Source organism: Phialemonium atrogriseum, assembly GCF_030411735.1.
Source record: "Phialemonium atrogriseum strain 8032-3 unplaced genomic scaffold QBC33scaffold_10, whole genome shotgun sequence".
Classification (NCBI taxonomy): Eukaryota; Fungi; Ascomycota; class Sordariomycetes; order Cephalothecales; family Cephalothecaceae; genus Phialemonium; species Phialemonium atrogriseum.
The window spans coordinates 866,265-881,298 of NW_026848147.1; the positions used below are offsets into that span (position 1 = coordinate 866,265).

General features: G+C 57.1%; 5 protein-coding genes across 5 annotated transcripts; 3 read left to right on the forward strand and 2 right to left on the reverse strand.

Moving 5' to 3' along the window:
* The first annotated feature begins 78 nt into the window (after positions 1–78).
* Positions 79–1,873, forward strand: QBC33DRAFT_50239 (uncharacterized protein). Its single transcript, XM_060425728.1, has 2 exons — positions 79–656; positions 715–1,873. The coding sequence occupies exons 1-2, from the start codon at positions 249–251 to the stop codon at positions 1,789–1,791; spliced, it is 1,485 nt and encodes a 494-aa protein (XP_060284464.1). The 5' UTR covers positions 79–248; the 3' UTR covers positions 1,792–1,873.
* Positions 1,874–1,939: 66 nt separating this feature from the next.
* Positions 1,940–2,355, forward strand: QBC33DRAFT_536664 (uncharacterized protein). The gene has a single exon (XM_060427726.1). It carries the CDS (start codon positions 1,945–1,947, stop codon positions 2,200–2,202), a length of 258 nt encoding a protein of 85 aa, XP_060284465.1. The 5' UTR covers positions 1,940–1,944; the 3' UTR covers positions 2,203–2,355.
* Positions 2,356–2,743: 388 nt separating this feature from the next.
* QBC33DRAFT_577855 (Phosphoglucose isomerase-domain-containing protein) lies at positions 2,744–8,297 on the reverse strand (the record flags this gene model as incomplete). Its single annotated transcript, XM_060431016.1, has 8 exons — positions 2,744–2,831; positions 2,915–3,350; positions 3,421–4,061; positions 4,158–4,639; positions 6,052–6,231; positions 6,338–7,902; positions 7,994–8,131; positions 8,276–8,297. The coding sequence occupies 8 exons, from the start codon at positions 8,295–8,297 to the stop codon at positions 2,744–2,746; spliced, it is 3,552 nt and encodes a 1,183-aa protein (XP_060284466.1).
* Positions 8,298–9,202: 905 nt separating this feature from the next.
* On the forward strand, positions 9,203–10,815 carry QBC33DRAFT_610747 (ribosomal protein L1p/L10e family-domain-containing protein). The gene is made up of 2 exons (XM_060432424.1): positions 9,203–9,384; positions 9,447–10,815. Exons 1-2 carry the CDS (start codon positions 9,319–9,321, stop codon positions 10,584–10,586), a joined length of 1,206 nt encoding a protein of 401 aa, XP_060284467.1. The 5' UTR covers positions 9,203–9,318; the 3' UTR covers positions 10,587–10,815.
* A 471-nt stretch (positions 10,816–11,286) lies between these two features.
* QBC33DRAFT_50326 (cytochrome P450) lies at positions 11,287–13,326 on the reverse strand. Its single transcript, XM_060425736.1, has 2 exons — positions 11,668–13,326; positions 11,287–11,586 (listed from the first exon to the last, which is right to left on the reverse strand). Exons 1-2 carry the CDS (start codon positions 13,078–13,080, stop codon positions 11,398–11,400), a joined length of 1,602 nt encoding a protein of 533 aa, XP_060284468.1. The 5' UTR covers positions 13,081–13,326; the 3' UTR covers positions 11,287–11,397.
* Between the last annotated feature and the right edge of the window lie 1,708 nt (positions 13,327–15,034).

Below are 15,034 nucleotides of genomic sequence, written 5' to 3' on the forward strand. Positions count from 1 at the left end.
CTGGGTGTCTCTGTTTGTGTCACTCATTTCGTACACAGTGGATCGTTGCGGGTGCGCGCCCGCTAGCTCCAGGGCTGTGCCTCCGTAACCAAGCAAGTGAGTGGTAGCGGTGGCTTCGTCTTGGATGCTTTAGCACGTCTGACAGCACTTTCTTGTCATCGGAATTGGGTGCACTTTAGCCTCCATAATCGTATCACCGCCCATGCCAGCTACGCTAGAAGTCCCGGGCCGCGGTCCCATCACGACCTATGAGTCGGCCTCCAAGGAAGAAATTCAACGTCATCAGCCGCCTTGCGCATGGTCCGGGCGTCAAGGCGCTGGCCGACGACCTCTGGCGGCAGAGAAAGTCGATCGAGGCTCTCACTCGACAACATCTTGGGCTGGGCAAGCACGACATTTGCACCGTTCTAGAGCGCCACGAATGGATCCGAGGCGGCTTCAATATATGCGTCTTACTCGACGTAGAGTCCGGCGGGCAGTCTAGGAAGGTCATATTCCGTTGCGCCATGCCGCATAAGCTTGCTGAAGCTAGGTACTCCGGTACCGTGGATGAGAAGCTTGGCTGCGAGGTTGGGGCATATGTGTGGATGCAAGAGAAGTGCCCTGATGTCCGCATCCCGCATCTCTATGGCTTTGGATTTTCAGACGGCCGCCATGTAAGCCTCGTCTCTGTCTCTTGGTTCACACACCATGTTGCTAACATTGTATACCCAGTTCACCAATGCGTGCCACAGGCCATTTTTGTTCCGCATTTCACACATGTTCTGGCGCTGCGTCTACGGGCTGCTCAAACTTCCGGTCCTCTCCCAGTATGCCCGCAACACAGCCCACCACAGTATATGTTCTGCATACATACTCCTGGAGTATATCGCCTCCAAATCAGGGCAGATGCTGTCAAACACGTGGGACAAGTATAGAGGCAACCCTGCCCACAGGCAGAGACTATTCCACGGAATGTCAAAGATCATGCTTTCGTTGGCACGTCTCCCTCAGTTGCAAATTGGGGCCTTCCAGTTTAATAATGACGGCACCATAACGCTGACAAACCGGCCCCTGTCTTGCTCCATCGTACTCTTAGGGAACGACGGCGCGCCAAGGACAATGCAGAGGAACGACACAGACAAATGCACCGACGCTTTCGTGTCAGAGATGCTCACCTTTCACGATCATCGCTTCCTCGGCCAGCCAAACGCTATGTGTAGCGGAAGCGATTGTCGTGGTCAAATGGCCGTAAAGACCCTGCTCCGGGCATTCTCGCACCGGTATATCAAACGGGAATCCCGTCACGGGCCTTTCCTTCTCCAGCTCACCGACCTCCATGCAAGCAATATCTTTGTTGACCATGACTGGAATATCACATGCTTGATAGACCTGGAGTGGCTCTGCGCGCTCCCTGTAGAGATGCTCAACGTGCCGTACTGGCTTACCGGGTGCAGCATTGATGAGATACAAGGCGAACGCTATGGCGAGTTTGACAAGATACAACAGGAGTTTATGCACATCTTACAAGTGCAGGAGCGCAGGACAAGAGCCAATCACGGAATCACAATCTCGAAAGTCATGCAGGATATGTGGGAGTCCAAGGGAATATGGTTCTGGGATTGCCTGTCTTCTGTAAACACCATGTATTTTCTCCTCGAAGGCCACCTCTGCCCCCCAGGCTTCCTGTCCCTCAACGTTGAGAGAGCTGTGTCGCAGTTCTGGTGTGAGGATTCAGAAGGAGTGGTTCAGACAAAGCTGGCTGATAGGGAGGACTATGACGCTGAGATGAAGCGGGTATTTGGCGAATGAGCGGGCACGCCGTGTCAAGGTGTCGAAGGGATGTCGTTGCAGAATCTGAGTGGAAAAGGGGCAAAGAATGGAGGGAGGGAGGGAGGGAGGGAAGTTGTGGGGGGGTTGAAGCGCTTGATCGGAATGTAGATAGTCGTATCCACGGAGACAGATATGTCGCTCTCGTGGTCCGGTTGTCACCCATTCCATGCTTTCTCCTCCTTTTCCTTTTCCTTTTCCTTTTCCTTCTTCCTTGCATTAGCCTTCCTCTTGGCACGAGCAGCGTCGCCCGACGAGATGGCAGTTGCCATGTCTTGGGCCTTGCCACTCATGCCAACGGATGCTTGGTCGACGACACCCCCTGTACTCACCGGAAGAGTGATCGCCACCGCCTCCGCCATCACTTTTGCCTCCGGTGTCAGCCATCGTTGAACTGGGCTGTAGCTGTGAGCAAGCACTAGGTAAGGTCAGCTATGAGAGATGAAGAGGCGTGATGAAGGGGGGCGTAGAATGTCTCCAGATCCAGGAAATCAAGCCTTATAAGCGTCCAACGTCTAGCCGGCCAGGCTGCCCACTACACGAGTGAGTGCTGCATACCATAACACCGGCGTGGTAGGCGGTTCACTACCACTGTATCCTCGTTCCCTGGTCACTGTTTTTGTGACTTACTTTTGGTAGCCTAAGCAGGCACGCTTTTGACTTCAACCATCATGCATTCGTTGGCTTGGATACCTCGCCATGTGGTGCCAAATGAAATAAAAGGCTGGCCAGCTCTTTGCAGACGAGAAATTCACCGTTTTATTTGCCTTCTATCACAATGACCGGTCGTGTCGGGACATTCTGACTGTTCCCCAAATAGTATCATCTTCGCAATTGACACGGATGTCCAACCCCTGGGCACAGGACAGAAACCGTTCTCAATTCAACAGAAACCCCTTCCACATCGTATGTGCCACCGTCAACTCGGGCCTACCTACAGATGGGCGTACTTCTTGAAAGCGGACAACAGCCCACCAGTCGAGGCATCGTGGCCCTCTCCGTTGCCAGGCTCGTCGATTTCCCTTTTCGTGTCACACGTTAGCTCCCATCCGGACATAGGTCATCGCCAGCATCTTCGTCAAGGAATAGATAGACAGGGACTCACTTCAGGATCTTCTTGGCCAGCACCTTGCCCAGCTCGACGCCCCACTGGTCGAAGCTGTTGATGTCCCAGACGGCCCCCTCAGTGAAGGTCAGGTGCTCGTAGTAGACGATGAGGGCGCCCAGCTCGGCGGGGCCAATGTGCCCGCCCACGAGCACGCTCGTCGTCGGCCGGTTGCCGAGGAAGACCTTGTGCGGCACCAGCGCGTCCGCCACGCCGCCCTCGGCCCGCACCTGCTCCGCCGTCTTGCCCACCATGAGCGCCTCCGCCTGCGCGAGGTAGTTGGACGCCAGCATCTTCTGGTGCAGGTTATCCGAGATAGGGTTGTGCGACTTGGCCGCCAGGATGAAGTCGGTCGGGATCAGCTTAGTGCCCTGGTGCACGAGCTGGAAGAAGGAGTGCTGCGCGTTGGTGCACGGCTCGCCGAAGAGGATGGGGCCTGGGGGGGGTGGGGGAGGAATTAGCGGGCTTGGAGGGATACCTAGCCTATGAGGGAGATATGAACTTACCCGTCGTGTACTTCGCCGGCGTCCCATCCGACGTGATCGTCTTGCCATTCGACTCCATCGACAGCTGCTGGAGATAGGCCGGGAAGCGGTGCAGGTACTGGTCAAAGGGTGCCACCAGGTGCGTCTGGGCGTTGAAGAAGTCCGAGTACCAGACGCTGAGCAGGCCGCCGAGGGCCGGGATGTTCTCCCTCAGGGGCGCCGTGCGGAAGTGCTTGTCCATCTCGTGCGCGCCGGCCAGGAAGCGGCGGAAGTTGTCGTATCCAATGTACAGCGACACGCTCAGCCCGATGGCACTCCACACCGAGTAGCGCCCGCCAACCCAGCTCTCGAACCCGAACATGTTCTTGGCGTCGATGCCGAACTTGGTCACCTCGGCCTCGTTGGTCGACAGCGCCACAAAGTGCTTGGCGATCTCGCCCTTGCCGCCCGTCTTCTCGAGGAACCACGCCTTGGCCGTGTTCGCGTTGGTCGTCGTCTCGGCCGTCGTGAACGTCTTGGACGCGATCAGGAACAGTGTTGTCTCGGGATCCGATGCCGCGAGAGCCTCGGCCATGTGCGTGCCGTCGATGTTGGAGACGAAGTGCAGCGTCATGTCCTTTGCGCCGTAGTGCTTGAGCGCCTCGGTGACCATCACGGGGCCGCTATTGAAAAGGAAAAGTCCAGTTAGCAGGAAGGTCTGTCTCTACTGTGTGTGGTGTCCACAGGCGAGGGATCAACGGCAAAAAAAGAGTACTCACAGGTCCGACCCTCCAATCCCAACGTTGACCACGTTCGTGAGCTTCTTCCCCGTGAAGCCAGTCCACGACCCGCTACGGATCTCCTCAGAGAAGACCTTCATGTGCTCCAGGACCTCGTTGACACCCCCTTTGGAGTTCATGACGTCGACGCCGTCAACCTTCATGTCCCAGTCGCCGACGTTCCGCAGCGCCGCGTGGTAGACGGCGCGGTCCTCGGTGAAGTTGATCCTCTCGCCGGCGAACATGGCGTCGCGCTTCTTCTCCACGCCGGCCTGCTCGGCCAGCTTGACCAGCAGGTCCAGCGTCTCGTCGGTCAGGAAGTTCTTGCTGAAGTCGAACAGGATGTCGGTTCCGCCGCCACCGGGGCACGAGGCGACGCCCTCCGGGAGCACAAAGGTGCGGCTGAACTTGTCGAAGCGCTTGGGGTCCGAGGCGAAGGCCTCCTTCAGCACGAATGACTTGCCGACGCTGTCGCGGTGCGACTGGAGGTCGGACCAGGCCGGGAGGGTGTTGGCGGGAGCCATTTTGAGTCGATGGGGGGGAGAAGAGAGAGAGAGAGAGTTTCTTCGAAATGGAGGATTGACGACGGAAATAAATCCTTTGTTGAAGGGATCAATTGCAAGTTAGTTTATGCTTGCAGAATGCAACACCAAGGTAGGCAGTGTGGGCTGAGCAAACAGGCAAGCAGAGGGATGAAATATCATGACGTTTATGTCACTGGTTGGGTGCTTGGCGGGGTAAACACAATTCTGTGACGGCGGGGCATAATACACACCAGTTAGAAGCTGTCAGATCAGTTTCACGGTTGCCGCCAGAGCTGGTTATAAAACAGAGCTGTGGGTTTTAATCCTGGAGTTTCGTTCCTCTAGAGACGGGACTCAGCTTGGGGGGGTGTAGCTTCAAACCAAAAAGGAGCCTGGCAAGTATTGACAAGGATGCAAGCTACCACTTGAAGCTGCCCGTCATGTGTTCCATGCTTTTTGTCTCATTGAAGTGGGCTGCTGTGTCTGGTGGGGCTCCTTCTAACCAATTTTCCTCATTTTCTGCCCCGCACCGGAGTTCGGAGAGGGGGGAACCCAACGAAAACGGGAAGAAAGCCACGAAAACCTCTAATCACCCTCATCAACCCAATTTTCCCCAGCCCCACCACTATCGTGAGTTGTAGTGGATGCCCCCTGGCTTGTGTGGGTAATGATGGCCGGAAGTAAGTTAGACCCAGCGAGAGCGGCGTCTGTTGAGGAATTGAAATTGGCAGCAACTGCAGCAACTGCAGCAACAGCAACTCACACCTGATCAGCGATATCTTCGCGCGAGGGACACCAATGGCAGCTTCGTTGACGAGCATACCTGCCTATCTACATCTTCACCTTCGTAGTCCGTAAAACGAGAGTCCCCGGAAGCCGCCAGCACCGTAAACCCCACTGCGACCATGCCAGAAACCCCGGCGCAAAGGATAGGTAGTTTTTGATGCGGGAGAATGGAAAAGAGGATCGGTCAATATGCGTGCCACTCCGCCTCCCACCTCGCCCCTCCCCCGCGTCGTGGGTTGCACAACTGCTTCCTGCCTCATCTGCTAGAGCTGTGGATTGGAATAAGGGCACCAGCCTCATAGTCTGTTGTCCACCCGACTCTAACTAAAAGAAAGAAAACCAGAGATGCCACTTGCTGCTGTCATGGACCAGCCTAAAACCCCGAACCCTGTCTCTCACCATTGGGTATTTGTCGCACTGCAACCTTACTCTGCCTCGTTGGAAAGCGCTTCGAGCGTCCTTCCCACCAACCTCAACCAGCTCTGCGACCGATCAATTGCATGCATGGCTGGCTGGCTGCCATACATGCATGTGTGCAGGCTTGAACGCGCCCGCCCTTATCGCCGATCTTGGATGCTGCCCACAAACGAGGGATCCTTCACACTACCGCCCGCATCGCCGAGGCCCGCAATGGGCCGGTTGTAGCTGAAACCGGTGAACTGGTTTTGCATCGTCTCCGAGAGCACGGGGCCTTCGACGTACGAATCCTGCGGCGGCTCCGACGTGAACTCGGGGTCGAAGTTGGCCGTGTCGAGGGCATCGACCTGGAGAGGGGGGAGAAAGAGAAGGTGCTTGTTAGATAGGCTGAATTTCGGAGATGGTGTGACGTAAGGGACCTAGGAGGGGAGGGAGGGAAAGGTAGATACGTACCACGTTGGGCTTGAACGCAGGCTCATACTTCCGCTGCAGCAACTTCCGCCAATCTATGGCGTGGAAGAAGGGGTGCGCCTTGATCTCAGCCGAGCCATTAGCTCCTAGACGATGCTGAGGATCACGGTTCAAAAGCTTCGTTAGCAGGTCCTTGGCCGCCGGCGGCACCACCTCGTGGCCTGGGAAGTGTAGAGGCTCGCTCAAGATCTTGCGATACATCTCGTTGGTGTTCTCGTCGTAGAACGGCGGCAGCCCCGTCAACATCTCGTACAGGAGAACCCCGAGGGTCCACCAATCGACCGTCTTGTTATAGCCCTGTCCCATAAGCAGTTCGGGGGCGAGATACTCGGGCGTGCCGCAGAACGTGTTCGTCCGGTCCTCGTCCTTCATGTCGAGCTTGCAGAGACCGAAGTCGCAAAGGGCGATGTGGCCCTGGTAGTCGAGCAGGATGTTCTCGGGCTTGAGGTCGCGGTAGATGACGTTGAACCCGTGCAGGCACTCAAGGGCACAGAGCAGCTCGGCTGTGTAGAATCGACTGCGGTTAACATCGAAGCGCTGCTCTTTCTGCAGGTGGTGGAACAACTCGCCGCCGTTGACGAAGGCCAAGACAAAGTACAGCTTCTCGGGGCTCTGGAAGGTGAATTTAAGCGGCACAATGAAGGGGTTGTTGATCTGCGCGAGGACGGACCGCTCCGCCAGCGTGTGAGCAACCTCAGACCGCGAGATGATGTGGGCCTTGCGAATTGTTTTGAGGGCGTAAATCCGGTACGTGTCCTTCTTCCGGACCTGCATCACCTTTCCGAAGCTACCCTTGCCCACAACCTTGAGCAGCTCAAAGTCCTCAATCTTCAGCTTGCCCGCCCGGTTCTCGACGTACTCGACCCCGATCTTCAGCTTGCCCGTGCCGTACTGGACGTCGACCCATTGCTCGCCGTGGAAGCCGAGCGCCCGCTCCCGGTTCGCGTGCTCGGCCGCCGCCTTCTCCCGGTCCTTCTTGCTCGCCTTGGGGTCCTCGACGTACAGCTGCCGCTCCTCGAATCTCGGGTTGATGCGCACGACGCCGAGGAAGATGTCCTGGCTTCGGCCCGAGCCCTGCGTGGCGTTGGGGTTCCGCATATAGAGATGGACCGCCAGCTCCGTCACTCTCGACACGTCGAACTTGTATTGTGTATTCGATCCCGCCCACAGGGGGTTCTCGGGTGTGCCCTCGACCGAGTTGACAAAGACCTGGACCTTGTCGAAATCCAGCAGGGCATATGGCATGTACTTGGTCGAGATGCGGCCGTGGTTGGTGGGGATGCCGCTGAACCCGCCCGACGAGGTCTGCGGCCTGGCCGAACCGTTTACGAAGGAGCCCGTGGCTCGCTGGGACGAGCTGGGGCGTATGGAACCGGCCATGTTCAGGGCATTTCCTGTCGACAACGAGGCGCCGGCATGTTGTTGGCCAAAAGTACTTCGATGCTGCTCGGGGAGGGAAAAGCCCTGGCCTTCGTGGAGAGTGATGACAAGGATACCGGGCTTTGGGGTCTTAACCACAGGTGCCTGGGTGAGGGCTTCTGAGGCGGCTAGATATCGAAGTCAGGAACGGTCTTGGGAGAGTGGCAGGGGGGAAAGGGGGGGGGGGGAGGGGGTGTAGGGGAACAGGGCACAACATACCAATGGTATTTTCATTGCTAGGAGTCGGAGAAGGCGATATGGCGACCTGGCTCTTCTCGTCTTTGTCGGTAATGGTCGAAGTTGAAGGAGACCGAGAGAAGGTGTTGGCCAGAGGACCCAGATGGGTATCCTTCAACTCTGCAGATGGCAGTGTCAGCTGGGGGGAGGGCCAAGATGGGGTGAGGAAGATATCAGAGGTGTTGAATGAGCAGTGGATTACACTTCCAGGGCAAAGATTGGAGAGATATCAGGTGAGTGAGCATGGACAAAGGGCATACATACTCTTGGTCAGTTTCCACGACATATTCATGGCCTATGTCAGGCCTCTCGAGAGAGGGTCTAGGGGGAAAGAATGTGGAAATATCGGGCCGTAGGTAAGAGGGCGACAACAAACAAAGAAAAAAGAAGGGATGATAGGCTGATATCAAAGGTGAAGGGATGGAATTGTGGCGATGATGTAGGTATCGCGGAGAAATCGGTGATGGGAAGTTGGTCCGAGTGGGCACGGCGGGCACCACGGACTGACTTCGAAGCAGGAGTCGAGGTGGGGCGCCAATGCAGCAGCGTTGCAGTGTGGCTGCGCCGGGCTGAGCAACCTGGGTCAGCAGAAATAGCAGCGCGGGACCAGTATCCGTAGAGTGGCAACGACAGGCATGCAATGCAGGTAAACGAACTGCACTGCTTAGGACATTTGAATAGGTTGTTTCTCTCACTGTCCTTGCCTCTGTCTTTTCTTGCAGAAATGTGAAGGTGGTGGCGGAAAAGACGGCGTTCAGCCACTTCCGAGACCCCCTCACACCAAGTTGAAGGGGGCTTTCACAACTTGTATGTACATAGTACGGATCCGTGGTGCCAGGATAATCCGTACAAGCCCCGGATTCAGGCTACGTACCCCTTCCTTTGTAGGGGAGGCAGCTTCCCCGCCAATCTCACTTTTCCTTTCAGAGCCCCCTAGACTTGTTCATTCATATGCATGGCCCTCATGGAGACAGCCAGGCACATTCAGGTTCCTTTCAGAAGCATAAGCCGGGCAGCCATATGAGCCTGAGGTACATACTTCGTACTTTTAGGCGACGGCCTGCCCCGCATTCAAACCCAGATATGGAAACTGGGTGGACCCAGCCTGGGCCTCGGTACCTAGGTACCTACCTACCTAGGTGAGGCTGTGCGGAATGGATAAACTTCTATTCCGGCCCCGCCAGCTCCCGTCCCGCTACCAGTTTTTTTACGATGGAAAAAAAAAACGAAAAAGTACTCAAGTTGAAGTCAGTCCCAAGACACCAAAGGCACCCCCAGGCAGTGAAGACGTCCAATTCCTCGTCATCATGGCCAAATCCACAGCTGTTACCAAGACGGCGACCGCGCCTACATCGCTTGTAGCCCCTGAACAGGTCCGTCCTCCGTACTTCAACCCTGGCGATTGGCATATGTACTAACTGACCTGGCCCTGCAGACTCTTAAAGCCTCCAAGGCGCTGCTTGCGCATATCAAGAAGGCCACGGCCGAACAAGTCGCCTCTGATACCAAGAAGGACATCCTGGCCGATCCCGAGTCGCCAGAAGCCGAAGTCCCCGTCTATCTGACATTGACGACGAAGCGACATATACACGATACACACCGCCTGCAGCCGGGCAAGATTCCCATCCCGCATTCCCTCAACACCGACCCCGAGTCCACCATTTGCCTCATCACCGCCGAGCCCCAGCGCGCCTACAAAAACATTGTTGCGTCAGAGGAGTTCCCCGAGGCACTACGGAAGCGCATCACAAGGGTCATCGATCTGTCCAAGCTGAAGTCCAAGTACAGGGTCTTCCAGGCACAACGGAAGCTCTACGCCGAACACGAAATCTTCCTCGCCGATGATCGCATCATCAACCAACTGCCCAAGGCGCTGGGCAAGTCGTTCTACAAGTCCACCACCAAGAGGCCCATCCCCGTCGTGCTGATGGCGTCGAGAGGGAAGGTCGACGGGAAGCGCGCCCCCCTGCCGAAGGGCAAGAAGGAGAAGCGCGACCCGGCCGAGAACCTCAACGTGCGACCGACGGCTGAGATAGTCGCCGAGATCGAGACGGCCCTGAGCTCGGGCCTGGTGTCGCTGAGCCCGTCGACCAACACGGCCGTCAAGGTCGGCTACGCCAACTGGGCGCCCGAGCAGCTTGCCGCCAACGTGGACACCGTCGCCGCCGCCCTGGTCGACCGGTTCGTCCCGCAGAAGTGGAAGAACGTCCGGAGCATCTACATCAAGGGCCCCGAGACCGCCGCGCTGCCGCTGTGGCAGACCGACGAGCTCTGGGCAGATGAGGCGCAGATCGTCGCCGATGGGGCGGAGAACGTCAAGGCGATTGGCGCTGGAAGTGGGGAGAAGCCCAACATTGGGAAGAAGCGAAAGTCGCTGGACGCCGGTGATCTCGATGGTGAGGCTGAGGGCGAGGGTGAGGGAGCCGTGGAAGAGCCCAAGCAGAAGAAGGGTCGCCCCGCCAAGAAGGCGAAGCTGCCGGAAAGCAATGATGACAAGCTCGACGAGGAGATCTCGCAGCGGAAAGCGAAATTGAAGAAGCAGAAGAAGGCGGCGAAGCAGGCAATGGAGGACTGAGAAAGTCCAGGGCTGGATTCTTTGCGCTTCCTCATGTAATTCGTCATTGCAGGGTGTTTTAGGAGTTGAGGATACAAAAAGGAGACTGTAGACTGGTCTATACAGGGTTGAAATCATATGGCAGATTTTACGGCTCTCCCCATGAATGTCTTTATTTTTTTACCAGGAATGCACCCAATACAGTGTTTGTAGAACATACTCCTCTCTTCTACATGCCACTCAGACCCTCGCTATTATTCAGTCTCCCTATCCACTCGCTCCAGCGCCGGCTTTCGTATCTCTTGTACAGACTTGGAATGACTCTGTAGCCTATACGAGACTCTGGTCGGCCTGGGGAAATCATAAACCCTGCCGATTGACGCTGTTAACTGTTTAGCCTGCTGGCGAAAGAGGAAAAGCGAGAAAAATGGGAGAAAATGGGAGAAATGGGTAATCACGTGAGAAGCCAGCCACAATGAGGTTCAGCCCCATTTCTAGACCCACGGCATCGACCTTGACTGCCAGTCATGCTCAAGATTCATGCCAATCAAGACTCAAGAGCAGGCGTTCAGCATCCGGGTTATTGGTTCTGCACATTGATAGTTCATGAAATTATGATATACGGGCCATACAAGGCTGCACTCCCAGAAACATACGCCTGAAAGACCCTATCGTACCCCCTCCGCGCCAACTTCCTCCACGCCAAATAGAATCACAGCATGCCATAGGAGAGACGGTCCTTATAGCTGGAGCTAGGGGACCTCGTGCATCCTCACTTCTTCCATCCTCACTACTTCCATCCTCAGTTCTTCCATCCTCAGTTCTTCCATCCTCAGTTCTTCTTCTTCTCCACATACACCTCCAGTCCTTCCTGGACGACGAAGAAGGTGGCGAATGCCTTGAGCGGCCGGCTTGGGTGTGCGAGCTCGAACCGATAGTCGCGCAGGAGGCGCGGGCAGACCTTGTTGATCTCCAGCAATGCCAGATTGCGTCCGATGCAGACATGGCTCCCACCGCCGAACTTGAGAAACGTTAGTCTTGCGCGGTCAAATGAGGCGGAAAGGCGAGTGGCCCCTTTTTGTGGGGGGAGGGAATTTCTTACCTGGAACATGTACCTGTCCATAATCCTCGCCGTCTCCTCGTCAGCGAGCCACCTCTCGGGCCGGTAGACATCGACATCGTCGCCAAAGACTCCGCGGTCGCGGTGCAGGACCCAGCCGTTGGCGGCGATGCGGGTGCCGCCGGGGAAGAACTTGCCGTCGAGCTCGACGCCCTCGGGCGGGACGTAGCGGGTGATGTTGAGGCCGACGGCCGGGCGCACGCGCATCGCCTCGCGCAGGCACGCCTGGAAGTAGGGCAGGGCCTGCGACTCGGCCCACGACAGGTTGCCGCTGGAGGGGATGACGCCGTCCCGCACGGCGGCCTCCATCTCGGCCGTCAAGGCGGCGTACACCCTCGCGTCGGAGAGAACGTGCCAGAAGAAGGACTGCATGGTGGAGGCGGTGGAATCGGAGCCGGCAAAGATGGCGCCGTGGGCGACGGCGAACACGTCGCCCTCGGCGAACCGCTCGGGGTCCTTGAGGTGTCCCTGGATCAGACTGGCCATCAGATCGCGGCGCCCGTCGCCGCTCCTCGCCAGGCCGGCGTTGTCCTTGCTGAAGGGTCTGCGGTGTTCCATCTCCTCGAGGGCCATCCGGGTGATGAGGGCGTTCTTGGTGCTCAGGGCGGGGATGAACTTCCAGAGCGGGTTCCTCCTGAGCAGGTGGTCGAATTCGGGGATCTGGCCGATAATGCCGTTGTAGGCCTGCGACTTGTCGATCGTCTTGATGGCGTTGTCGACGTCGCGGCCCTCGGCCAGGAAGCCGAAGCTCCGGCTGAAGGCGACCTCACCGAGAACGTCAAAGGCGAAATAGTGCAGGTAGGCACCAAGGTCGAAGATGGAGCCGGCCTTGGTGGCGCGGTCGTGGTGCGTGGCGATGTGCTGGTCGATCTTGCTCATGAAGGCCTCGATGGTGTCGTTAATGAAGGGGCTAAGCTGTTGCATGGCGGCCATGCTGTAGGGCACGTTGGCGACGCGCTTCTTCTGCGCGTGCACATCCTCGCGGATCTCGGTGAAGATATCGGGGTTCTCGGGCGGCGGGAAGACGCCGTAGAAGTCGGTCTTGTGGAAACGCTTGCCCGCACTCAGGAGCGTGCGTGCCGCCTCGGGGGACGACACGGAGATCTCGTTGGGGGCAATGCGCACAAAGGGGCCATACTTGCGGTGGAGCTCGATGTGTTCGAGGTGAGTATTGCCCGATGCCGTGGAGATGACCTTCCAGAGCCGGGTGAATGAGGCGAGGAAGGGGCCGGGATAGTGGCGCAGAGGTGAGGCGTAGCGCTTGTACAGCAACCGCACAACGAAGGCGCCGGTCAGGACGAGAATCCAGTGTGTTGCAACGAAGGTCACGACAGCACCGAGCAGCACGCGAGTCGGGGAGATGGTGGCCCCCTCGGACTTGATCGCTACGCCCATGGCTAGCTATTGGTGGGATTTTTCCGGGGCCCAATGGTCTGGTCTGTCTCACGAGTTTGACAGACAGGTCAGGCAGCAGGAAGTTTAACCCTTTCTCGGTACTTGGGAGACGGAGGACGCACAACCGTTGAAGTTGACGACGCAGAAAGAGAAGATGGAATTTAAGTACAAGCACAGAAATCGGTATCTCGGTTTGACAAGCTCCCCTCGCCATTTAATACGGATCCCCAATTCACCATGGAGGGCCCCCTGTCAAGACACATCTGCCGACTTGCAGGGAATATTGCCATGAACAGACTGGAAAGCCAACCACGCCATGAGCCTGCCCACATCAGACGCATTGGGGAGGCTGCCATTGGCCGGCGGGGTGGCAGATGGAATGTTCACCCCACCTTGCATTGACAGCTGGGGAGCCTCTCTTGTGCTCGAAGCGGATTGAAGATTACTTCTAGGCGTACCCACGCCTAAATTTAGTCCGTAACATGTGGCAACATGTGGTGTCGTCCCAGCAGCCTGGCTGTCTGGCCAGAGTTTCCTGCCTTCCCACCCCGCAAGCTTTCCCCCCCTCACCCCGCCTTTGCCGCCTTCCACCAGTTTCGTATTCCCGTCTGCAATGTGGACAGTCAAGAACCAGATGCGCGAACGAATTCAGTGCCCGCCCGCTTTGGTTACAATAGTCGAAGCATGGGCTCAGTGGACAAGCCCAAGACGGCGGGGAGCGGAGTGTGCTCGGGTCTCGGGATGACAAACAAATTACTGAGTCCAGTCCAAGACGAAGTTTTCGGCAGTTCGATGCTGGCCCTCACTTTTCCCCAAATCTTCGGAACCCCGCAATCATTCATGTGGAGGCCATGTGGGGTTCCCCGACCCCACACGATACCAAAGTCGAAAAAATTGTGCTGCATGAGGCTGACTGACGGCTGACGGGGCTGACTGACGGCTGACGGGTTTGCGATTGAGAATTCAGATGCCCACAGCACAGCACAGGGGCCCAACGACGACCAGTTTAAATTCCCATGACGTCACTGCTTTGGAGATATATTTCCATAACCTTCCATAAACTTTGGAGGCTTCCATGGAACCCTCATGCTGATAAACGGATCACGATGGCGACATGTCGAAGTTCAGAACCAGTAGATAAGATAAAACGTTCTCCTCAAAGACAGTCAGTGTCTTGGCCAATTACCTAGGTACTGTGGAGTCAGCAGGCAGGACTAGTTCCGTCCAGTAAGCGATGGCTGGAAAAGAAAAAAGTCACGCGGGTGGATTATGGCCAGACCTACTACACTAGGTACCTCCATTGTGGCTACTGCGACTCGGAGGAGGAAACGATATTTATCCTCTCCCTGCCAAGAGCACCCCTCCGAGTCCATGTTGGGGTTTCTGTTGTCGGCTTCATTAATCTTGTCGCCACTCCTTGGCCTTGCTTGAGCTGCCCCATGCATATTCGCAGTCAGCACGGGCGGCATGGTTGCCGTATGATGTGATGTCTTTCCCAAGGCGGGCAAACATTACCGCTACGGTAGAAGTCTGAGCAGGCCCTTCCCCGCCAAGCCTCACCAGTCCCCGCCCCACGATTTCTCCGCCAGGTCAGCCTCCCGCCGCCGCGGCGCGTGGCTTTTCAACCTGGGCAATTAGAGCAATAAAAGCCCCAGAGCTGACATGGGCGAACTGGGGGTTGGCGACGGCGACTAACGAAGACAATGCGCCTGTCGCCTGCTCATCGAGGATCCCGACATAATTACCAGCGTGACCAGCGTCATCACGCGAAGAGCGCCTGCCGGAGGTATGCCGGTGGCTTGCCTTTCCGAATCTTTAATACAATATCTTCCCACTTATTATATGTCATTCCCAGAGCCATCTAGAGCTAGAGCTTGATGGGGGGGGGGGGGGGCGCCCGGCCGCCCGCGGGGGGGGGGGGGGGGGGGGGGGGGGGGGCGGCCGGCGGCCGGGG